Below are 25,593 nucleotides of genomic sequence, written 5' to 3'. Positions count from 1 at the left end.
TGAATATGAAAACTTCCTTCCAATGTACAGCACCTTTAAGATTGCTTATCTTTTTTGTTTGTTAGTTTTTTGGTTTTTGTTTTTCGAGACAGGGATTTTCTATATAAAAGCCCTGGCTGTTCTGGAAGTCACTTTGTAGACCAGATTGTCCTCAAACTCACAGAGATCCACCTGCCTCTGCTTCCCAAGTGCTGGAATTAAAGGTGTGCACCACCATACCTGGCTTAAATTTGCTTATCATTTAGAACCCCACTCACTGGACTATTGTATACCATATGCTATGTGTACAAAATCATTAATATTGAACTTATTTAAAAGAATGACTTGCTTCTAGTTGAGGCAGGGTTGATAGAGGGCACAACAATGCAACTCACAACACAAGCGAGAATGGTTGATCTCTCTCACGTCTCCACCTTTTCCTAGAGTGCTAGCTTTGCCTAAGTGCTAGGGGACAGCAACTCCTGGACACGATTCCAGGCTATGGTGGGATAGGTTTCCCTGGACCAGCAACCTCTCTGTGTAGATGTAAAAGCAATTTGTATTATACTGTGTGTGTATGTGTGCAGGATGAAGTGCCACGGTGTGCCTGTGAGGTTAAAGCGGGGAGTCAGTTCTCTCCTTCCTTCAGGTGGGTCTCAGGGATCAAGCTTAGGTACTCAGCTTTGGTGGCAAGTTCCTTTGCTCGCCAGCCTTTTTGCTGGCCCTCTGTCCTAGTTAAAGTTTCTATTGCTGTGAAGAGACACTGTGACCACGACAACTCTAATAAAGGAAACATTTACTTGAGGTGGTGAATTACAGCTCAGAGGTTTAGTTCACAATCATCATGGCGAGGAGCGTGGCGGCATGCAGGTAGACAAGATGCTGCAGAAGGAGCGGGTTCATGTTGACATGCAGGCAACAGAAAGTAGACTGAGTGTCACACAGAGCAAAGGTTGAGGAATAGAGACCTCAAAGCCTACCCAGCAGTGATACACTTCCTCCAACAGGGCCACACCTCTTAATAGTGCCACTCCCTTTGGGGGAACATTTTCTTTCAAACCACCACATCTTACAAATAGATTATTAGTTTTAATTATCTAAAAATAAAGCAGGATTGTTTCCCTTTTGCTATTTGGACAGAGAGGGGGCGGGAGAGAGAGAGAGAGAGAGAGAGAGAGAGAGAGAGAGAGAGAGAGAGAGTTCCTGAGGGATGGTATATATTTTCTGGATAGGCAATACTGTTACTGATTTTCGACCTGAGTCCTCTTCTCTTCTCAGAAACGTGAGGCCGGTAACAAGCAGTGCTCCTGGAGAGTAAATGAATTTTTTATTCTCTGACTCAGGACAGAAGTGAAAGATAAATTCAGTAGCCGACTTCAGGTCTGGGGAGTTGGGAGCCTAGCAGGCATGTGATGAGCTTAACCTCAGTCCTCAGCAAATAGAATAAAGGAAGGAGAGAGATGGGTCAATAAGACGGAGTATAATGTGGCATTGTTGGCTGCCATGACACTGGGGGAGCTCATTTAGCCCCTCAAAGACAAGCGCAATTAGGGCAGTGCTTCAGAGTGTGGCTCGCCAGGTCAACAGTGCAGAATTAGGGCAAGGTGACAGTATTTCTCCTTTGTGCTCTCAAAACGGCTGCCACAGACCAGCCTTCACGGAAAGTCCCAAAGAAGGAAGAAAGCACAGAGCCCACAGGCTTTGTATTATGCTCTGCTATCAGGAGAGACAGTTCAGGATACTCTGTGTAGTCTACCACACATCTCATTGATGAGAAGCTGTCACCCAGGCCAACTTCTAGGCTATGGGGCAAAGGGAAGCAAGATGCTAGTTGACTGACCTCAATTCTCATCCCCTTGGGGATGAAGGGCTGGCCAGGATCCCATCTGAGAAACCCCTTGTCCTTAAGCACTTGCTCAGCCCTCCCAACTCAGCCCTCCCTGCAATCTGAGATGGTCACCTCTGCTTCACAGACAAGGAGTTTGAGGTTCAGAGGAGCCAAGCAACTTGCCCCAGAGTGCACAGCCTTGGCAAATAGAAGCAGAGGCGATATAGAACCAGGCCAACTGGCTCCAGCCTTTGCATATCTAACTACCTGGGGGAAGGAAGTAATTTAGGTGGCCAGGCAGGGAGCCAGCTACAAGGGCCCCACCTTCACTGAATGTCACAGCAAACACCACAGTATGGGTTTCTTATCTCCATCTAACAGATGGGGAGATTGGCATTGAGTGCAGGTTAGAGCCTTGCCCCTGGGTCAAGGTAAAGTTAAGAACTGGTACGGGCTACGGGCTGAAACCTCTTAGAGGCTGGGCTACTTCTCTGGTCCCTGTGACAGGGGTGTTTTTATTAGATGACTCTGTCTGCTGAACACTATATTGGCAAGCTGTACCAGGTGACGGCTTTCTTTCTTTCTAAATTAAATTTTCATTTAGCTGGATGTGGTGATGCACACCTGTAGTCCCACCACTCGGGAGACAGAGGCAGGCAGATCTTTGAGTTCAAGGCCAGTCTGATCTAGAGAGCGAGCTCCAAGACAGCCAGGGCTACACAGAGAAACCTTGCCGCAAACCTGCCCCCATTGTTTAATATGTAGGGGTGTTTTGCCTGCATACATGTCTATGTATCACATGTGAGCCTAGTATTCTTGGATGTCCGAAGAGGGCATCGAATCTCCTGGAGTTGGAGTTACACATGGTTGTGAGCGTCTGTGTGAGTGCTATGAATCCAACTCAGGTCCTCTAGAAGAGCAGCGGGTGCTCTTCACCTCCGAGCTGGCTCTCCAGCGGTGATGGCTTGCTTTTCCATCATAAAGATACATGCAGGCAAGGCCAGTATGGCCATGGTGCGGGCTGAAACCCTCCAAACAGGTTCTTCCCTGCACCTGGCCCTAGACTGGGATCTGAGGATTATGCCAACTCGTGAGCCTTGAGGGGCAATAGGGTCCTATCAGTGACCACGCTGTGAGCACTGGGAAACTCATTATGCAGCAGTAGGAATATTGGTTCCACACACCTTTAATCCCATCACTTGGAAGGTGGAGCCAGGTAGATCTCTGGGATTTGAGGCCAGCCTGGTTTATATAATGAGTTCCGGGTCAGCCAGGGGCTTCATAGCAAGACTGTTTCAAAAAATGAAGGAAGGAAGGGAGGGAGGAAGGGAAGGAGGCGCTCTGGCTGTTTTGGCAGAGGACCAGGTTTGATGCCCAAGGAAGGAAGGAAGGAAAGGAAAGAAGGAATGGCTATGATCGTAAAGAGCTTAGGCTCAAGTCTTGGATTCTCCACTTTATTTCCTGGGGCATGGGATTCAATCTTTACTCACAGCGAGTGATACACGTCTAGAGGAGTGTGTGAGGACTGATGGGGCTACAGGGGTGCAGTATTCTTGGGCTGTTGCTCTGCAAGTGTGACTTCTATGTGTGTAAGTACACATGTGTAGATGTCATCCTCAGGAATGCCTTCCACCTTATTCTCTGGCTGAACACGGAACTTGTCGATCAACGAGACTGTCTGGCCAGCGAGCCCCAGGGATCCGCGGGTCTCCACTTCCTCAGTCTGGGATGACACAGATGCACGGCCACACCCAGTTTTCTGTGGGCGTCCTGGGGATGGAACTCAGGTCCTCACCATTGCTTAGCAAGCCCTTTACTGACTGAACTGAATTGCCTCTTCATCCCCAGATTTGGTTTCATTATCACTCCATCCCAAGGTATCTGTGTTCTCAGATCCACCCAACCGACCAGATTCCCGACAATGAAGAGCAGACTTACCCTTGGGCAAGGTTTCAATAAACTGTCAAACACAGGCAGAAGGAACTGCCTCAGGACTCAAGACTCTCAGGCCAGAACCTTTTTTGTTTTAGCAGCTTCTTGGACCTGTGTACTCAGCTGTGGAATGAGAAGTCACATGATGTGTGTCCTTGGTGTCTGGTTACCCTCAAACACTTGTGAGATTTATCAGGAGTTCAAGGATAGCCTCTGTTCTGCTGTTAATTTGTAGCTAACCTGGGCTACGTGAGACCTCTTCTCAAAAAAGGGGTGATGGAAGGGTGGGGCTGGAGAGATAGCTCAGTGGTTAAGGGCATTTGCTGCTCTTGCAGAGGACTCTGGTTCCAATACCTGCACCTGCATAGCGGCTTGCAGCTGTATGTAAGTCCAGGTCCATAGACTCCAAAAAATTCTTATGGCCTCTGCATGCATCAAACATGCACACAGTACACACACATACAGACAAACACCCAAACACATAAAATAAAGATAAATAAAAAGAGGGGCCTGAGCTGATGACATGTGTTCTAGCACACGCCTGTCACTTCAGCACTTGTGAGGCAGAGACAGAAGCATGGAGAGTTGCACACTAGCCTGTCTCAAAGAGCCCTTGCCTCCAAAATAAGATGCAGGCCAGTGAGATGGCTCAGCAGGAAGGGCACTTGCTACCAAGCCTTATGACCTGAGTTTGGTCCCTGGGACCCACATGGTGGAAAGAGAGAAATAACTCCTGCGTGTTGTCCTCTGGCCTCTCTGCATGTCGTGTCATGTACTTGTGCAGGTATATCCAGACACACGGATATACAAGACATAGACAAGTAAATATGATAAAAATTCAAACAAGCCAACAAGCCACTGTAAATGCCAGCGACATCTCTGTGATGCAGAAGGGCAATGGCCCTGCTGCCTCTGTTCTTCACAGCCATCTCTGATGGTTTGTGGTCTGTAGTGAATGGGTACAAACCAGCAGGAACCAAGATCTGCACAGCCAGAAAGCCGGGGAAGACCTCTGAGCATGAGGGACCAGCTGGATGGCAGCTCCTCTCTGCCACTCTATCAAGACGCTAGTCGCCTCTGCGGTCACACCTCACCACTCACACATTACGCCAAGCATGTACTGCCCGCTGCAGCAGCGAAATTTCTCAACTGGTGGAACTTGCTGGAGAAGCGTTATTTTCTTTAGCTTTCGGCCACGCCTACTTCACACCTGCTGCAAAAGTGTGGGTGGGGAAAGGAAGAAAGGAAGAAAGGGAAAAATTTAATTAAAGCCAATATAGTACATTTTATTTATAAAATTCCAACTTCACACCTGCTGTGTAAGTGTGGGAGGGGACTGAGCACAACCTGTCCTGTTGAACTGCATTTGGCATTGGGCCAATGTCTTAGACGGCGGGTGCATCAGCAGGAATCTCTGGGGATAAATGTGCAACTTCTCAAACTCAAGCCTGAGATCCAGGCAACTGAGGACTCGGTGCGGTGCAGTGACCGACGGTACTGGGAGGGCCCCTCGGAGAACTCACGGCTACTATCTGCAATCTGATTTATGTTTTTGAGACAGGGTCTCACTATAAAGGCCAGGCTAACCTTAAACTCACAGAGATCTCCTTGCCTCTGCTTTCTGAGTGCTAGGATTTAAGGTGTGTACCACCATGCCTGGGTCACAAACTTGATTTTTTAATTAATTATTGATCTCTTGAGATAGGGATCTGGCCATGTAACCTTGACTGGCCTAGTTCTCTATGTATCCCAGAACAGAAAATTTTACTGGTTTCTCAGCTATGGTTGACCATCATCTTGCCTTGCCTATTCTGTACTGTTTTACTGGCTTTAGTTAAATTTTTTCCTTTCTTTCTCTTTCTTTCTTCCTTTTTTCCTTCCTTTTTTCCCTTCCTTCCTTCCTTCCTTCCTTCCTTCCTTCCTTCCTTCCTTCCTTCCTTCCTTCTTTCCTTCCTTCCTTTTTTGTTTTTGACAAGATCTCACTACCCCTGGCTGATCTGGAAGTCAGTATGTAGACTAGACTGGCCTCGAACTCAGATCTGCCTGCCTGTTTCCTGAGTGCAGGGAATAAAGGTGTGCAGCATCAAGGCCGGCTGGCTTCTTATCTTTGTGTGGTTTCTGGGAGTGGAACTCATGTTGCACTTGAGTCATACTTGCAGGGTGACTGAGCCCTTAAATTTTTTGTTTGTTTTTACATTTACTTACTCATTTGTGTGTGTGTGTGTGTGTGTGTGTGTGTGTGTGTGTGCATGTGTGTGCATGCATGGGAGTCATGAGACTCAGGACTGCGTGGATACCGAGGATCTAATGCAGGTCTTCTGGGTCCCGAAATTCGGTCGTCAGGGATGATGGTAGTAGCCTTTGTGTTTCAGAGACAGGGCCTCCAACTCAAGACAATCCTCCTGCCTCAGACTTTTGTAAGGCTAGGCCTACAGGCGTGAGGCAAGCATCTTGCCCGGTCTGTCAGCACTTTTAGGTTCTGCATGTGGACCGGCGCGACTCGGAGACTCAGTAGAAGTCTTGGGTCTGAGAGTGGGAGCTGGGATGACGTCGGTGTTTGGGTGACGTCAGCACACGCGGTAGAGTGACAGCAGGGAAAGGAGGACAGCAAACTGCGCGCACCTGCCACAGTTCTTTACCTGAGGCTCCACCGGCCGTCCTGCCTGGGTGGTGGAGCTTGGCCTGGCTAGGGGGTGGGGTGGAGGGCGCGGCTAAAGGGCTAAAAAGCCAATTGGCGTTCGGGAAAGGTCGCCCGCCCCCTACCGCGGAGTTGGCGCATGCGCATAGCTCTGCAGCCGACCTCTCCCTCGGGGGGCGGTGCTGACGCTCGCGCCGACGCGCCGGACGTCGGGCACGTTGACGCCGGCGACGCGCCGGGCCCGGTCCTCTGCGCTCGCCAGTGTCCCGCGGCGGCGGCCCGGCCTTCGTGACGAGCGGGGCGGCGGGTCCGGGGGCCGGGCTTGGACGCAGCCGCGGGGCTGCGTGGGTCGGCCCCGCAGCCTGCCGCCGCCCGAAGGCTGCCGCGTAGCCCCGGAACCGCGCCCGCCGGCCAAGGTGAGGGCGGGCGGAGCGGGCCGCGCAGAGTGGCGGGCCGGGGTCGACGGGGCCGGATCGACTGGGTCAGCGGGCGGGGGTCAGCGGGGTCAGCAGGGTTGGGGTTAGCTTGGCCGAGCCAGGGTCGGCCAAGCCGGGTTGATATCACTTAAGTCCGAGTCAGCTTAATTTGGCCGGGGTTAGAGGGGTTGGGGGCAGCGAGGCTGGGGTCAATTGAGCCAGGCAGGGGCAGCGGGGTCCTGGTCGCCATGATCATCCTGGGACGGGCAGGTGCACCTGCAGGGCATCCCCTTCATCCCCCTCCCTGTGTTCTGACAATCTCTAGTGCCATCTCACCTTTCCCTTCTCCTTTCCTTTCTTATCTTGCCTTGCTTCCTAGATTCTCATTGTGGAAACTCTGTTCCTTTGCCCCCCTCTTTGGCTGTAAACTTATGTAAGTTAGCTTGGCTGACCAACCGTTGCACAGCAGCAGGCCTTTACAAAAACACCTCTGTCCAGGCCTCTAAGAGCCAATCCAGTTGCTTTTTCCGCTGCTCACCAGCTATCCAGCCCCACAAGTCAGGGAGCCCGGCAGTCCTTCCCAGGAGCTGACTGCACACATTCCTGGAAGATGCTTTGGTCCATAGCGCTGGTGCTTGTCAGTTCCCAGTCTTCTTCTGTGGTTGAGGGAATATGTTTTGAATCTCTCTTCCTGGGGAAGAGCAAAATAAGTTAAAGAAGTCCACTGTCTAAAGCTGCTGAGTGCGGATTTTCAGCAAACCCCACTGGTTCGGCCTGGGTGGAAGAGGTGATCATTCCAGCTCCCTTTGCTCCCAGGACTGTGGTATCCCCCAGTGTGCTCTTCCCATTGGTCTGTGCATGCTACTTTCCAGAGTGTGTGCATCCAAAGTGGAGCAGCTCTGACAGTGTGGGGCTGTCAGCCTGTTGGCTCATCAGCCCCAGGCGGTGCTCAGAAAGCTGCAGGTTTGTGTTCTGCACCTACTGACTGTCCTCTGCATCTTTCCTGTTTCAAGATGATGTGCGAGGTGATGCCGACCATTAGTGAAGCGGAAGGCCCCCCAGGAGGAGGTGGGAGCCATGGGTCAGGCTCCCCTTCACAGCCAGACGCTGATTCACATTTTGAGCAGCTCATGGTATCCATGCTGGAAGAACGAGACCGCCTTCTGGACACACTGAGAGAGACGCAAGAAACACTGGCGTTAACACAGGGGAAATTGCACGAGGTTGGTCATGAAAGAGATTCCTTGCAGAGGCAGCTCAACACTGCGCTTCCACAGGTATGCCAACCATACTGAAACTAAGGGGTCTATCACTAAATGTCTGTAGGATAGTCTAGTCAGTGTGTTAGCTTTACTGGCTATTTTGTGTAACCACTTGGGAAGTAATGTTTCTGGTGTTGTTGTTTTTTTTTTTTTTTTTGTTTTTTCGAGACAGGGTTTCTCTGTAGCTTTGGAGCCTGTCCTGGAACTCCCTTTATAGACCAGGCTGGCCTCGAACTCACAGAGATCCGCATTTCTGGTGGTTTTTTTTTTTTATATTTATTTAGTTATTTATTTATTATGAATACAATGTTATGTCTGTGTGTATGCCTGCAGGCCAGAAGAGGGCACCAGACCTCATTACAGATGGTTGTGAGCCACCATGCGGTTGCTGGGAATTGAACTCAGGACCTTTGGAAGAGCAGGCAATGCTCTTAACCACTGAGCCATCTCTCCAGCCCCCTCTGGTGTTTTTTAAACACTGGCAAAATTCCCAGGAGTTCAGTTTGGGAACAAATGGGTGTTCTCCAAAGCCATTTGAATACACTGCCGCAGTAAAAGTGCTTCAAAGTTGAGTTTTTGTTGTTGCTGTTTTGTTTGTTGGTTGGTTTTGTTTTTTTGATACAGGATTTCTCTATGTAGCCTAGGCTCTTGGAACTCATTCTGTAGACAAGGCTGGCCTTGAACTGAGAGATTCATCTGACTCTGCCTCCTAAGTGCTGGGATTAAAGGCCTGCGCCACCAGTACCTGGCTATGCTTCAAAGTTTTTGACAAGGGCCTGTGAAGCAATTCAGCTCCCGTACTGTGTCTTAGACTTGCCCTTACCTGTTGTGGACTTGTGTGAAATGAATCTCAGGGCTTTTGTGTCTTATGGATTTCTAATTTCCTGGGGGAAATCTTGTGGATAAATAGGACTGATCACATTAGTAAAGTCTTCACAGGCTTTCTTAAGCACATCCGGAGCTGCAAAGCTTTGTTTTGAAAAGATTGAACATTGACTCCCACGGCTCCTCTTCCTGGGCAGGTGAGACACCCTGTGTGTTGTTAGTATCACGTGTGGACTGGTGTGTTGGAGCCTTCTCTTCTGGTGTCCGTGGTTGGGCAAGGAGAAAGCGGTATAGCCAGCAAAGGCCAAGGTGAAAGGCACATGGAGCAGGGGCTGCTTAGGTTTGTGCTGACGAGCCCATTTTGCTCAATCCTGATGGGTATCTTCATGGTGCTCAAGGAAGCTGCACTTATGCTCTCACGGTGGGTCTGCAGAGATCAGTTAGCAAGTGAATAATCACTGCCTTGATGCATCTCTTGGCTGTAGTCAGTTCTGTAAGATGGACTAAACGTTTCAATGTCCTTTTCAGAAATAATAATTTGGTGTTAGTGTTGTGTGCTGAGAGTTTTTGTTTAGGGGCTAGAGAATAATTTCTTTCTGGAGTCTTTGGAATTAGCAGGTTAATAGGTCAGATTTTGTTGCCACGGGCTGAAGAGGCCTTCAAGATGCTGTGTGTTCTACTTGCTCTGCTTTGCAGTCGTGTTTGTAAGTCTGTGTGTAGCAGTGTTTGGCCAACACTTAGGATTTTGGAAAGAACAGGTGCTGGGGACACAGAAGTGATTGGTGTTGTGGGCAGCGGGTTTCAGGCAGCAGGTGTTGTACCTGCTAGGAAGCCTGTTGCTAGGTGGTGCTGGCTGCTGCTCTGCACTGCCTCCTTGAATTAGGACTTGCTGGTGCCCACAGTTATGTCAGAGCTGACCTGAGTAAACTTACTCCAAGCCATTCCCTTTCTGGAATCAGGGTCCTCTGGTGGCTAAAAACTGTGACCAGATGGGTGTATGTGTCCAGACAGAGTACTTACACTGGAGCATGCAAGAGGACGACCTACAGGTCACAGGTGTGTGCTTCAGCCAGCTCTTCAGTTATGCTCATGGAGCTCCGCTTGTATCAAGAGGTGGACAGGACCATACCTTTTATAAAAACCCCTTTCCGCTGCCTGCTGACAGTGACTGTCCCTCATTCTAATATGACCCAGCTCTTCACTATTGGTTTCTTTGTATATGCTTAACTTTCTATAGGAAATCTTTTATGTTTTCTTTTGACTCTTCTCTGGATTCAGTGAAACCCACCTTTGCTTTCAGCAAAGTGTGCTGTGTAGATGGGTCTTACTTGCTCTTGATGCTGTCAGGACCCCTGAGGCTGCCACTGGTCCTAAACTTCCCAGGCTGCCTATGCATTTGGGGAGGTACAGAACTGGATGTGTGTGTTTCTGCTGGAGTATTCTAAGGAGTGGAATTGTAGTGACAGCAGCCTTAGGAGTTGCTGCCAAAAGTGAATGTGGTGACAGTTGGTACAACCACACAGCTACCAGCAGAATGAGAGGCCGTTGTTATGTGCTGCAAAGCTCCACATGGAGAGGTGACTTCCTGACTGCAGCCGCCTGCAGTGCAGCAACTCTTTTTTTTTTTTCTATTTGTTGATTGGATTGTTTCTAATTTGAATTTTTTATACATTCTGAGTGCATAGATGTATAGAAGAATTTTTTGTTTGTTTTGGGACAGGGTCTTTCTACATAGCCTTGGCTGTCCTGGAACTCACTGTGTAAGTCAGGCTGGCCCTAAACTCACAGAAATCGACCTGTCTCTGCCTCCTAAGTCCTTGGATTAAGGGCGTGTACAACCACCTAGCTAGAAAAACATTTCTTTTTTTTTTTTTTTTTTTTTTTTTTTTGGTTTTTCGAGACAGGGTTTCTCTGTGGCTTTGGAGCCTGTCCTGGAACTAGCTCTTGTAGACCAGGATGGTCTCGAACTCACAGAGATCCGCCTGCCTCTGCCTCCCGAGTGCTGGGATTAAAGGCGTGCGCCACCATCGCCCAGCTTAGAAAAACATTTCTTAATTAATTTTTTTTGTGTATGTGTATAATAGGTTTGCATGTGTTCCTGTATATTCGTATGTTTGTATGCAGGCGTCCATATGCTTCTGCACATCTGTGTGGAAGCCAGTGTTTCATGTTGGATGCCTTCCTTGACTGCTCTCAACCTTCAACCTTACTAGTTTTTTTTAGTATTTATCTTGTATGTGTGTGTGCCTGAGTGTATGTATGTGTATCATGTGGGTTCAGGAGCCTACAGAGATAAGAAGCATTGGATTTTCTGGAGCTGGAGTTCCAGATAGTTATGAACTGCCGTGTGGGTGTTGGAAACTGAACTCTGCAAGAGTAGCAAGTGCTCTTACCCATATGCTTAGCTATCTTTCCAGTCCTTCTGTACCTTACAGGCATGGCTGCCACACCTGGCTTTTACTTGGGTGCTGTGTACTTTACCCATTGAGCCATCTTCCCAGCCTGGAAGGTTGTTTTTAATACTCTTGTATTTGCCTTTTCACTTTGTAGTATTGCATATATGTGAAGACACAGATGTTCTCATACATTCATATATAGAGGTCTTGCCGTGTGGCCCAGGCTAGCCTACAACCTTTGATAATCCTGCCTCAGCTTCTCAAGTGCTAGAATTTCAGGTGCCTATTATATCCAGCTCAGTAATATCTTTTAAAGTTTTAAATTTTAATGTAGTTCAATTGGTTGATCTTTTTTCCCTCCAAGAATATTTATTTTTGGTTGTGAGTCTATCCTTTAATAGCTGAGCCACTTCTCCGGCCTAAGAGTATTTAATGTAGGGGCCTGAGAGATGATTCAATAGTTAAGAGCACTATCTTCTATTATAGAGGACCTGGGTTCAATTCCCAGCACCTGGCTTTACAATGGCTTTCTGTAACTCCAGTTTTATGAGATCTGATGCCCTTCTCTGGTCTCCAAGGACACCAGGCACACAGGTGGTACATAGACATACTTGCAGGCAAAATAACCATACACATAAAAGTAAGTAATTAAAAACAAAAGAATATTTCATGTAAGCCAAGCTGGTGGTGCATACCTTTAATCCCAGCACCCAGGAAACAGAGGCAGGTGGTTCTCTGTGAGTTTGAGGACAGTCTAGTCTATGCATTGAGTTCCAGGCTAGCCTGGACTACATAGTGAACTGTCTTTCAAAAAACAAAAACAAAAACACTAAAGTAATACATACATACTGTGCCCTGATGAGGAAATCTGCTGTCTTGGACTGAAGTGTGTCTGAGTGATGGAGTGAATGGGTGGCTCTTCTGCTCTATCACAGTGTCTGGATGACTACAGATATCATCCTGAGATCTGATGTTTTAAGTTATTTACCTTTGTTCTTTTAAGAATTTCTTAATCCGGCTCATGAAATGTGGTGGGTTCAAACGTTTGCCCCCATTAGCCTGGTTTTGGAACCCATGGTGAAAGGAGAGAAAAACTGTCATCTGAGTGTATGCCCCTTCCCAACTCATTCAGTCTGCTTGTCAGACTACACAAGATGAACCGGGGTTTAACTTCGAACATGTCTGATATAGTGGCTGGTGTCTTTTCAGCATTGTTCTTCTAATCTACAGACAAAACAACTCCATAATTACTTATTAATATTAGTGTATTGAGATAAAACTGGCTTAAAAATACTGTTTTGAACATTTTTTTTTATTTTTATGTGTATGGTTTTGCTTGCATGGATGTCTGTCTGTGCACTACTTGTATGCAGTGCCCCTGGAGTCCAGAAAAGATGTTAGAGTACTTGGGATTGGAGCCAAGTGTACAGATACTGAGATGTGAGCCACTATGTGGGTGCTGGGAATTGAACCTAGGTCCTCAGTCAGAGTAGACAAGTGCTCTTTAACTGCTGAGCCAGCTCTCTAGCTCCTAAATAGAACTGGCTTTTGCTACTACTTCTTCCTTTTCCTCTTTTTTTTAAAACTTGCGATTCATTCATTCATTCATTCATTCATTCATTCATTGCCTAACCTCCCAAGAGGAGTTTTGGGATTTGGAGGTCATGATCATGCTCTCCATTTTATTTATTTCCTTTCTGCTATGTTTTTCTTGTGGAGTTGCACCTGCTGAGCTCTCCAGCCCAGGATTTAACTGCCATGGTAATAGTGGAACTCCTTGTCTTGTTCCTGGAAGTGCACATGCACTGTTCAACCTACAAATGCAGTAGTCACTGAAGAACTTTGGTAAACATTCTCTATTAAATGTGACAATCCTTTGTTAGTTTCCTAAAGGTTTTTGTTATTGTTGTTTGTTTGTTGAGACAGGTTCTTGCTGTAATTGCCTCTATAGGCTCAAACTCATGATCTTAATGACTCTGAAAAAACTTCGCATTAGCCCTGCATGGTGGCTCATGCCTGGACCTGATCTCAAGAAATCAAGACAAAATGAAAAACAACAACAAGAAGTGGTTACTGAATTTCCTTTTCTTTCTTTCTTTCTTTCTTTCTTTCTTTCTTTCTTTCTTTCTTTCTTTCTGTCTTTCTGTCTTTCTGTCTTTCTGTCTTTCTGTCTTTCTGTCTTTCTGTCTTTCTGTCTTTCTGTCTTTCTCTCTCTCTCTCTCTCTCTCTCTCTCTCTCTTTCTTTCTTTTTTTTTTGACAGGGTTTCTCTGTAGCTTTGGAAGCTGTCCTGGAACTAGCTTTTGTAGACAAGGCTGGCCTCAAAATCACAAAGATTGCCTGCTTCTGCCTCCGAGTACTGGGATTAAAGGTGTACGCCACCACTGCCTGGCTTGTTCTGCATCTTTTGTGGGAGTCACGGGAGTTTTTTGTTTGGTGCTAACTTTTATTTGGAATCCTAGGGACAGTTCCTAACTGGGTTTTATTTGTTAGTATTGTACTTCGAGTGTTTCATTCATTAGGGAGACTGACCTGTGTAGTCACCTTGTGCCCCTGTCCGTGGACTGAGCTATAGGGTAGTAAACAAGTGGGATCATCTCCTTGTGCCCTGTAGGTTTTGGTGTAGAGGTTGGATTGTTCTCATAAACAAGGAGGGCAGTGTTTCATGGTGTTCCACCTTGTGGAAGATGTCCTGGGAAGGCGTTGGCTGGAAGAGTTCACTGGGAACACCATACAGCGCAGGATTTTCCCAGTGAGAGAAGGAAAAACGTCCAAGTCAATTTTGTGGTAGAAATCAAATTTTTCTGATGTATGTGTTTAGGCTTAGCCTTTGCTCCCTGAGGATTTGGGGACCACACTTGGCCAGCTTTGATGATGAAGGAGAGACAAAGCCTTGCTGTATAGCTCAGGTTGGCCACAAACCTATGATTCTCTTGTTTCAATTTCCTATGGGTAGGGATTACAGGTATGAATCACCACCCCCTTCTGACCTAACCCCTCACCTTTAAGATAGCATCTTGCTGTGTATTGGCTTCCTGGAACTCACTAAGTTGAACAGGCTGGCCTTGAACTCTTTAAGAGATTCTCCTACTCTTGCCTCAGGCTGCCAAGTGCTGGAATATAGGTTGTGCCAAATCCAGCCACAGTCACTCATTTTGTTGCTGCTCTTTACCTCTTTTTTTTTTTTTTTTTCTACACAGGGTTTCTCTGTGGTGTTGGAGCCTGTTCTGGAACTAGCTCTTGTAGACCAGGCTGGTCTCGAACTTACAGAGATCCGCCTGCCTCTGCCTTCCAAGTGCTGGGATTAAAGACCTGTGCCACCACCGCCCGGCTGCTCTTTACCTCTTGCTTTCCTGTGTTTTTGCCAGGGGTTATTTTATTTTTCTTAAAGAAATCAATCTCTAAGAACTGCACCCCATACCCCCATGTGCATTCGCATGTAGAAGCCTGAGAACAACCTCAGCCATAGTTTTTCAGGTACCATCCATCTTGTTTTTGAGTCAGAGTCTCTCACTGAGCTGGAGCTCACCAATTAGGCCAATCTGGCTGCCTATGGAGCCCTACAGATCCACCTATCTCCACATCCCCAACATTCCCCTCCACAGCCTATGCCTGTCTTTTTTTGCATTGGCTTTGGGATTGGAACTCAGTTCTTCATTTTTGCAAGGCAGTTACTGTACCAACTGAGCCACCTCCTCAGCCTTTCTGGTGGCTCTTTCAAGTTTTTGCCTTCCTTTAGCGTCAGCAAATCACCGTTTTCTTTGTGTTGGGTGACTGGAGTCTTTAGTGGGTTTAGGAAGCATTTTGTCCATCAGCTTCACTGTTTCTTTTTTTCTTTTTTTTTTTTTTTTTTTTTGGTTTTTTTTCAAGGCAGGGTTTCTCTGTAGCTTTGGAGCCTGTCCTGGAACTAGCTCTTCTAGACCAAGCTGGCCTTGAACTCAAGAGAGCCTGCCTCTGCCAGGGATTATAGGCATGCGGTACCACTGCCTGGTGCCACTATGTTTCTTGTCTTCAGCCACCCAAGGGCATGCACGAACTCCCTGTAAATGCCCTAGGGCTTTGCACTATTCCTCCCCCCCCCCCACCTGCCTCACAGCCCTTTGCTTATTCTTCACATATTCTCTGTCCTGTCTGGACATTGCTTACTGATCTTTTCCTACACGCTCTCTCATCTCCCACTGTGTTGAATCTGCTGTTTTAGCTACTATATATAACTTTCTGTTTTAGTGTCTGTGTGATAGGATTTGTGTTGATTGTATGTGTTATGTTAGTGTTGGGGGTTGAATCAGGTCCTCGTGCTTGTGGTAGCTTTTAGCAAATGTGGACTGAGCATGTCCTTGGCCCTTATGTCCGTGATTGTTTTTGGGGTGTGTGTGTTTGGTTTTTTTGAGACAGGATTTCTCTGTATATCTTTGGCTATCCTAGACCTTGCTTTGTAGTAGACCAGGCTGTTCTCGAAATCGCAGAGATCTGCCTACCTCTGCCTCCTGAGCGCTAGGACTAAAGGCATGTGCCACCATGCCCAGCTGTGATTGTTTTAAGTAATCTGCTTCTGCAGTGATTTTTTTCTTCCTGTTGCCTAGTATAATTTTGAGGGGTCTGGGATGTAGCTTAGTTGGTAAAACACCTACATATGCAAGGCCCTGTCAGTTAGACTTTGAGTCTCAGTTTTTCTAGCGTTTGGTGCCAAGAGCCGGGATTGCTCTTGCCTTAATGGGGAGCAGGGGAGCAGATGGTGCACTCTTGCTCCCCACAGTAGAGGTTATGGTGAGCGTGTTTGCCATCATCTGATACCTTAGCAAGCCTTGGCACTCCTTGTTAACTTTCTAATCAGAATCCCAAGGTGCAGGACCCTGTCTGGCCACTTAGCTGTGGAAAGAATGTAGATTATGGTTCCTCAGCTGCTCTGTTGTCTATTGTGCAGGGTGTCTCCATCCTTCCAAGTCTTCCCCCATGCCAGGCTAGGGGAGGGCTGCATTGTCAAAGGTGACAGCGAGAAAGTAAGAGGTTCTGTGATGCACATTTTGTGAGTTTTCTTTGTCATTAAAAAGAAAATACCGCTTTTAGGTTGTGCTTCAATCTAAACATTTCAGTTGTATTTTAAGTGTGGTTTTTAGTTCATTTTTACTTTTCCACAAATAATCAAAAGTTTTATATGCTGAGTTGAAAAATCTCTTGCATAGTTTGAAGATTTTTTTTTGTGTGTGTGTATGGTTGTTTTACTTGCATGTGTGTTTATGCATCTTGTGTGTGCAGTGCCCTTGGAGGCCAGAAGAGGGTGTTGGATTCTCTGTGGAACTGGAGTCAGAGATGGTTGTGAGGCACTATGTGGTGCTGGGAACAGAACCCAGGTCATGTGTTCTTAACTGCTGACCCATCTCTCCAGCCCTGTTTCATTCTTTAAATAGTCCATGCTGTGGATTCTAGTACTTTCTACTCCCATGTGACCAGGAAGTGTGTAGCAATTTTGGTCATTGAAATTACAAATCCAGTTCCAGGTTCTATAACTGGGTCTGTGTTGCTGCTGCTGCTTCTTCCTCTTCCTCTTCCTCTTCCTCCTCCTCCTCCTCCTCCTCCTCCTCCTCCTCCTCCTCCTCCTCCTCCTCCTCCTCCTCCTCCTCCTCCCCCCTCGAACTTGTGATCCTCCTGCCTCTGCCTCCTTCAGCAAATCCTACTGGCGTGCGCCACCACAACCGGCAGGTCTGTGCATCTTGATGTGTAGGAAAACCCAGGAATTGTCTTTAAACTGTTTTACTCAAGGAGTCAGCATACTTTGGTTTTTTTGAGGCAGGACCTCACCATGTAACCCAGGCTGTCCTCAGTTTGAGTGCGGGATTGTAGACTCACACCATAGTGTTAATTCTTAGACACAGGTGCAGTCATCATTGTTATAGTCCTTTTGAGATCAACAGCGAGGTTTTTAAAAGCTGTCTTATTCAGAAAGCTTCAAGTGGGGTGATGTGTTCAGGGTGAATTCAGGTGGAGTCATGGTTTTGCCTGTCTTTTGAAGTCTGATCTTGATTGAGGCAGGAGTCTGGTAGAACTGAGAGCACTGTAAGGAAAAGTCTTAAAGTCACAACTCTGTGGACAGGACAGTAGCCTTTGGGGGAAGCTGGTGACAGTGGAGTGCTGTAGGACTGGAAAGGACTGACCCAGTTCAGTAGGCGTTTTGTCTCAGGCTAGAATGATAGAAAGTAGGGCAGTTAGAAAAGAAACAGTCAACATCACAGCCCTAGAGGGGTTGCCCTATGGACTGAGAGAGGAGCAGATAAGACTAGCCACAGGGAGAGCAGCAAGGGGCAAGGCGCTTCCCAAGGCTTACCTGTCTTCATATAGGGATTGCACTGATAGGTCAGGGTGTGGAGGCCCACAAGCCTTTCTGAAGCCTGCTTGAGTTGTGAGTTGACTGCAATGCTCCCAGAGCTCGATGCTGAGCCACATTAGGCCCAGGTGCAGTGAGAAACAGTCGGGAGTCAGCTTCACTGGGACTGAGGTAATAACCCACCTATGCGTGTGAGAGTTGGCACCTGTCAAGGTGCCGAGCTTGTAGGTGGGTTATGGTGTGGGAGGAATGGACAGCCACGCGAGCCAGTGGTTAGACAGCAGTCTTTCCTGCTGCAGCACACATGCACCCCTTCTCCCACTCGGGCAGGATGCACAAACACAGTGTTTCCCTGTCACATACAGTTTATGTGTCTACCCAGGTCCTGTTCCAGTATTGAGTGTTTAGTGTGCAGCGAGTGCCACATTGGTCACATACCTTTAGTGGGGCAATAGGAAATCATACAGTTCTTTGATCAGATTCTATACAGGGTTGAAGCCTCTGGGGAACACTGCCATGCTTATCTGTAATTTGAGGGGTAGAGTGTGGAAGGTGACTTTCTGGTTCTTCACTTTCACACCTTGTGGCTTGAGTGCCATGTTCATATACCTATTTGGGTGGGATTTAGGCTCAGCTTTTTTTTTTTTTTTTTTGGTTGTATATGGGTCAGGCGAGTGGCAAGGGCTCTGTCACCCAGCCACAGCCTCAGTCCCAGGTTTCTTGAACTTCTAAATCACACCAGCTGCTCCTGTAAATGGAGTTGCTTCCTGCCTGTTGTGAAGGCCGGACACGTCAGAGATGGCTCTGCTCTGCTCTGCTCTGCTCTTCAGTAGACTCTTCCTGCTGTTCTCCTGAGGTAGGCGCTTGTCTTCAAGACACTCACGGATACGGTTGAACCCTTCTGTTGCCATTAGACTTAGCTTCCTGCCAGGTCATGAGTTCTCTCTCTCTCTCTCTCTCTCTCTCTCTCTCTCTCTCTCTCTCTCTCTCTCTCTCTCTTTCTTTCTTTCTTTTTTTCTTTCCAGAGTCTCATGCAGACCAGATTATCCTCTAACTCTCTAGTTGAGGGTGGCCGTAAATTGGGATTATAGGCATGTGCCACCACATACAGTTTATGTGCTCCTGGGGATGGGACTCAGGGGTTTTGTGCATGTAAGTACTCTACTGAGTAATCCATAGCCCCAACTCCATGTCATGATTTTTCTAAATGTCAGCTCCTCAGATCTCCGTCGTCCTCAAGCTAAATTGAATCTCAGAGCTACATGTCACCTTCCTGGCTCTACCTGACTGGCCACTTGCAGGGACTCCCTACCTTTGCTGACTCCCAGCTCTGGATCATGCCTACACTGCAGATCTTGTTGTCTGGTAGCTTCTTGAGGGGGGGGGTTCCCCTGCTCCCAGACCTTTCCTGCCCTGGCCTCTGCTTGCTAGCCCTGCTTAGAAAATAGGGGACAGTTTTTGCTGCCTCCAGAGATTTTCCAAAATAGTGCTGGCTAGAACGCAGCTCAGTGATAGAGGGCTTTCCTAGCTTCCCTCCTCAGCCTGCAAAGCAAGCTAGCAACAAAATCTCATTCTGGCCTCTGCTAAGTTGACAGCTCCTTTTGGTTGAGACAGGGTCTCATGTAGCGCAGGCTGGGCTCAAATTTGCTCAAATTCTCCAGATTGACTCCCATTTCCTTCTGCCAAGACACCATTAGTTTGGAGTGTTTAATTGCTTTCTGGCACAAAACGTGTCCTAGCTTACTTAGTACTTTCCTGCTTGGTAGAAATCTTTATTTTAGAGCCCTGATTCCTTTTAGTGGGAAATAATGTTTAGAAGCTACTATCTGGGGGCTCTACTCTTTGCAACTGATCAGAATGGGGGGGGGAAGCTGGATATGCTGGCGGATGTCTGTAATCCCAGTACTTGGGAGATTGGAAGCGGAAGGATCCAAAGTTCAATTGCCTTGGCTACATAGGGAGCTTGGGTCAGCCTAGGTTATAGGTGACCCTGTTTAAAAAGTGAAGCAAAACAAAAACTATATATTCATAAAATAGTTTCATTATTAAAAAAATAATCTAGTAACCTTTTAAATGAATTGTTTTCTTTGAGATAATTCTCTCTAGCCCATGAACTCTGTAGTTAGCCTTCCAGCTTCAGCCTCCTGAGTGCTGTGGTTACAGTTGTACACCACTACACCTGGCAGGCTGAGGATTTCTTCTCTCTCCTCCTCCTCCTCCTCTTTCCTTCCTTCCTTTCTTTCTGTTTTTCAAAACAGGGTTTCACTGTGAAGGTTTGGAACCTGTCTTGGAACTCGCTCTGTAGACCAGGCTAGTATCGAACTCAGAGATCCACCTGCCTCTGCCTCCTGAGTGCTGGGATTAAAGGCACGCACCACCACCACCTGACTAGGCTGAGGGTTTCTTACCAATTTTTTGGGAGAATTGAGAATAAATATATTTTAAGAATGTATAATTAAAATAATAGATTTTTTTTAAACCTTTCTCCTAAATACTGTGTTTTAAAGTAATTTGATTTAGCATTGCTGCAACAACAAAATAATTATATATTTGATACATAGTTAATTTATTCTTAGTTATTTAAAAATTATAGTTATTGATTGGTTATGTGTGTGAATCAGAGGACAACTTTCTGGGTTCAGTTCTCTCCACCTTGAGTTCTGGGGATTAAATGCAGGTTATCAGGCTTGGCATCCAGTACCCACCCACTGAGCCATCTCCCCTAGCCCCATTTATTAATTTTTTTCTTTTTTTTTTTTTGAGACAGGGTTTCTTCACTGTTGTGAAACTCACTGTGTAGACCCAGTTGGCCTTAAACGCACAAGGATCGAGGGATCCACCCTCCTCTGCTTCCTGAGTTCTATGGTTTAGGTGTGCACCACTACTCCTGGCTCTGTTTACTAATTTATAATAGGGTATTTCTGTGTTGCTTAGAGTCACCTCAAACTTCTGAACTCAGGATTCTCCTGTCTCTGTCTCCAAAGTGTTGGAACTTCATGTGTAGGTCAGACTGCCTTTGGAATTCACAGAGATCTGTGTCTGTCTCCTAAATGTTATAATTAAAGGCATGTGCCACCGTACTTTTTTTTTCAGTCATGGGTGTCGGATCCCCTGGAATTGGAGTTAGAGTCATTTGTGAAATGCCATTTGGGTGCTGCTGAGTCATTTTTCCAACTTCTGTAACTATTTTTCTTAATTATGTGTATGTGTATCTGTTGTATAGGTATGTGCATGTGTGTGTAGGTGCTTGTAGAGGCCAGAGGAGTTGGAGCTCTTGGTGCTGGAGCTACAGGTGTTTGTGAGCCACCTGACATGGGTGCAAGGAATTGAACTCTGGTTCTCTGGTAGAATGGTGCATGCTCTTAACCATTGAGCCATCTCTGTAGCCATTATTATTATTATTATTATTATTATTATTATTATTATTATTATTATTGTTGTTGTTATTATTTTTGGATTTTTCGAGACAGGGTTTCTCCGTAGCTTTTGGTTCCTGTCCTGGAACTAGCTCTTGTAGACCAGGCTGGCCTCGAACTCACAGAGATTTGCCTGCCTCTGCCTCCCGAGTGCTGGGATTAAAGGCGTGCGCCACCACCGCCCGGCTTATTATTATTATTATTATTATTGAGACATGGTCTCTTTACATAGCTCTGGCTGTCCTGGGATTCACTATGTAGAACAGGCTGACCTCAAACTTAGAGAGAGAATCTCTCTGCTTCCTGAGTGCTGGGATTAAAGGTATATATCCAGGGGGGCCGAGAGATGGCTCAGTGGTTAAGAGGATTGCCTGCTCTTCCAAAGGTCCTCAGTTCAATTCCCAACAACCACATGGTGACTCACAACCATCTGTAATGAGGTCTGGTGGCCTCTAATGGCATGCAGACATGCAGACAGAATATTGTATACATAAAAATAAATATTTAAAAAATAAATATTTAAATTTTTAAATATTTAAATTTTTAAATAAATATTTAAAAAAATGTATACCCAGGCCCCACAGTCTTAACTAGTCTCTTCTGAGTCACAAGGCAGTTGTTTAACATGAGCCCTTCTAAAATCAAAAGGCAAGTGAGGAAATGGATTTCTAGTATGCAGCAGTAGAGGGTAAATATTCCTGTTCTAAAAGGGAGGAGCGAGGGTGACAAGGAAAGGCCAGCAGGCAAGCAGCAGGTCTTGCAGGTCCATAACACTTGATGGACTCAGGGCATCAGTAGCCTTGGTGATTGCCCCTGCTACTGCTGCCTATAGCACTTGTCTTGGTGAGCTGCATGTTTCCTGCTTTCTTAGCAGATGTCCTGCAGTCCTGTTATCTCCAGTATCCTGGAATGTCCACTGCAATGCAGCCATCACTTTCACAACTCCTGTTTGTGGGGAATCTGACCCTGACACACACTACCTGGCCTTAGAGGCTTCCTGGAATTTGGTGTGATCCTCTGTCTCAGAGTTTCTATTGCTATGATAAAACACCATGACCAAAAGCAACTTGGGAAGGAAGGGGTTCATTTAATTTTACACTTCCAGGTACACTGTTTACTGGCTTGCTTCCTATGGTCAGCTCAGCACACTTTCTTATAGCTTCCAGGACCACCAGCGGTGGCTGGGTGGGGTGCAGGGATTAGGGGGGTGGTACCGCTAACAATGGCTTGGGCCCTCCCATATTAATCACTAATTAAGAAAATACCCTATAGGCTTGCCTGTAGCCTGATCTTATGGAGGCATTTTCTCAATTGAGGCTCCCTCCTCTCAGATTATGCCTCCATGACCCTCTTAGTCATGCATTTTACATACTTACAAAACCATAGGATGATGTTGCCAAGTTGTGTGGCCAGATCTAGACGTGATCTGGCCCCTGCCATCACAGCTGTAGTTACAGCTGTAGTGGCCTATGTGCACCTTGGTAGCTGAACCTGCCAAAACACTTCTTTGGACTTGCCTTTGAGCAAGGAACGCCTTCATTTGCTTTCTCAGCACAAGTTTTGTCCTTTCATCTGAATCTTTTCACAAGCTGGAGCCTTTGATGGGTGAGGTCTTGTTCTCAGGACACATTTGCTGTTGTCCCAGTGTAGAGCCGAGTTCCTCTTCAGTGGTGCTAATCTCTAAAGATGACAGTGCTTTCTCTGCACCTGTGTTTCTTAAGCTCAGTGCTGCCTTTTTGCCAATCTTGTTCTGTGGTCTCACTGCAGAGCTGAGTAAGTGCAGTGAGCAGCAGTCATGTACAGCGTAAGTTGCGCTGTCTTGGAATTTCCTTATTCTTCTCGGAAACTTCATGAGCCAGGCCTCCTCTGCGTGTTTCTTTTAGCATTCTGGTCTTTGAAGCTCCTGTCAGAGTTGTCCTCTAGACTCTGCTTACTGCATTCCTGGGACTGCACAAACCAGGTTCAAAGGCCTGAGAAGCACATAGTCAGGTTTAGCAGCATCAGTCCCCCTTATTGGAACCAGTTTTCTCTATTTCTTTGTTCCTCTGAAGTTGCCCAGAAGCAACTGAAGGGAAGGAGTGTTTACTTTCGACTCACAGTTTAAGAAGGTCCAGTCCTTAAAGACAGGAAAGGTCGTGATGAAGTTTGAGGCTGCTGGATACATTATACCTGTAAGCAGGAAACAGAAGATGAATTCATCTGGCTTCCTGCTTTTTCCATTTTTATTCAGTATAGGACCATAGCCCACCTCATGCAGCATTCTACATTCAGGACAGGTTTTTCTCCATAGTTAAACCTCTCAGAGATGTGTCTGTCGGCTGACCAAACCCTTAGAGTTGACAGTCACACCCATCAGAAAGGCACAAGATGGCACATGTCTAGCAAGGCAGAACTGTAAGGAATGCCCATAAGTGACCTGTCTCACTGGACAGGTGGCGTGGGTGCAGGTGGTCCTGGGTTCTGACCTGATAGTGGTAATGGGCCCTATTGAGGATCCAGCTTCAGAGATGTGGACAAAATGTTTCACTTTGTGTTTGTTTGTTTGTTTGTTTTTCCTTCTCTGTGGCTAAAAGCAGGGGTTTGGCTAGAGCTGGCAGACTGCTGTGCTGAGGCCCTCTTGGCAGGGGCGGTCCCTGTGGAGTTCATCCTTTTGCTTTTCACTGAGTCTCATTCTTATTCCAAGGAGGAAATTTCATTTTGCTCCAAAAATAAATTTGAGAGCTTGAAGCGTATCCTGCATTCCCATATTTTTCTGCTTTGCAGATGGGCTAATCACCCACCGGCCTGTGCAGCTTAAATCAGTGCCAGGGTTATGTAGACATTGTTTTCAGGTCCACCATGGTGGTGTGCTGCAGTCCAGTCACGCATAGGAAAACTGAAAATGCTGCTTGCCAGGAGTCGGTACTCCTGTGCAGTCAATCTCTGGAACTCCCAAGCTTTCCTTTCCCTCTGCTTCAGACACAGTGGGTTAAATGGTGACAGAGGAAGTCTTGCTGAAGTGCTGAATGGGTTGGAGTGTCAATTTGAAGAGTCTGGTGCAACATTTCTTTTATGCATATTAAAATGCTAAGCTTGGTGGTGATGGAACTGGAGGTCCAGTTGCTGGAGGTGCTTAAAGGCATTCTTTTTTTTTTTTTTTAAATATTTATTTATTTATTTGTTATGTATACAATATTCTGTCTGTGTGTATGTCTGCAGGCCAGAAGAGGGCACCAGACCTCATTACAGATAGTTGTGAGCCACCAAGTGGTTACCGGGAAGTGAACTCAGGACCTTTGGAAGAGCAGGCAATGCTCTTAACCTCTGAGTCATCTCTCCAGCCCCCCTTAAAGCCATTCTGTGTGGAATTTTACTTTGCTGTTATATGACTCTGCTCCTATGCCTCTACCACACTACTAAGCTCATGTCCAGAGAGACTAGGCAAGCTGGTTTTTTGTTCCTTGTGTTATTTAAAGCCGTTTTATATAAATGCTTAAGTGTACTTTCCTTTTGATGATGGAGAGTAATTGGCATGCATAGTTTAAAAGTATACCTTGCCATGTCTCTCACCATTTCTGATCATCTCTTAAGATACATCCCACCCTTCTCTTTTCCTTTGTTATACTCAGGTCAGAGAAGGTAGGTGGGGACCACAAGTGTGTCCTCAGGCAGGATGTCTGCCTCCTTGTCTCCTGTTAGGTCACTCATTTCTGAGCGTTGGGTTCTCTTATCAGTATATCATGGATAGTGGTGTCTGGTTTCTACCTAGCTAGCACTTTTTTTTTTTTTTTTTTTTTTTGGTTTTTCGAGACAGGGTTTCTCTGCGGCTTTGGAGCCTGTCCTGGAACTAGCTCTGTAGACCAGGCTGGTTTCGAACTCACAGAGATCCGCCTGTCTCTGCCTCCCGAGTGCTGGGATTAAAGGCGTGCGCCACCAACGCCCGGCTAGCTAGCACTTGTTGCTTGTCTGCTGTGAGTTCAGCATACCTTGTACTGGGTGTGTGGGTACTGGGAAGATGGGGGTGTACTGGTTGACAGGCATTGATTGCCTCTAAGCCCACTTAGCCTCTGATGCTCATAATGGGGCTCTAACAGGCTGATGGCACCACATCATAGATGAGGACATTGCCTCGTGAGGCCTGATCACCAGCTTAGGGTTCTGCAAGCACTGAGTGGTGGCATGTATCTGAATCCAACAGGCAGTCTGGCTCCAAACTTCTCCGACTAGCACAAGATTGGGTACACAGAAGTACCTCTCAGGTGTCCCAGCCTATATAATTGACTGCAGCACTGTTTCTGTGGCAGAGGATCTTTAGCTGTCCTTCTGTCCTTTCCATACAGCTGGGCCAAAACCTGAGGTGGAGCCATGCACTGAGTAGTCTAGTGCCTCGTGCTGAGCATGATGCAGGACACATGGTGGGCACACAGTGCATAGTGGGCACACAGCACATAGGTGTCATGAGCTGATGAGCTGATTTCCTGATGTCTGAAGTTGGTTTCTTTTATGCCCCAAATCTTAAATCCTGTTTTTAGATGTCTCCTCTTGTCTGCAGCTCCTGTGCTCAGTTTACATAGGGCATTTGACTTCCTGTTGTTTTTCTTC

At 46.7% G+C, this 25,593-nt stretch overlaps 1 protein-coding gene across 7 annotated transcripts in view; it reads left to right on the top strand.

The window, feature by feature from the left end:
• The first annotated feature begins 6,572 nt into the window (after positions 1-6,572).
• Ppfia1 (PTPRF interacting protein alpha 1) overlaps positions 6,573-25,593 on the top strand; it is an 84,171-nt gene continuing 65,150 nt past the window's right edge. For 3 of the 7 annotated variants that reach the window (XM_050136959.1, XM_050136960.1, XM_050136963.1), the window contains exons 1-2: positions 6,574-6,793; positions 7,807-8,070. In XM_050136959.1, the coding sequence (XP_049992916.1) occupies positions 7,807-8,070 (264 nt within the window). In that variant the 5' untranslated portion in view covers positions 6,574-6,793. Of the gene's footprint in view, positions 6,794-7,806; positions 8,071-25,593 lie in introns of all 7 variants that reach the window. The other 4 variants (XM_050136964.1, XM_050136961.1, XM_050136958.1 and 1 more) reach the window with 3 other exon arrangements.

Source organism: Alexandromys fortis, unplaced genomic scaffold (assembly GCF_014885135.2).
Source record: "Alexandromys fortis isolate MF-2015 unplaced genomic scaffold, M_Fortis_MF-2015_v1.1 scaffold_3, whole genome shotgun sequence".
Taxonomy (NCBI): domain Eukaryota; kingdom Metazoa; phylum Chordata; class Mammalia; order Rodentia; family Cricetidae; genus Alexandromys; species Alexandromys fortis.
This window is presented reverse-complemented; position numbering and strand designations above follow the sequence as displayed.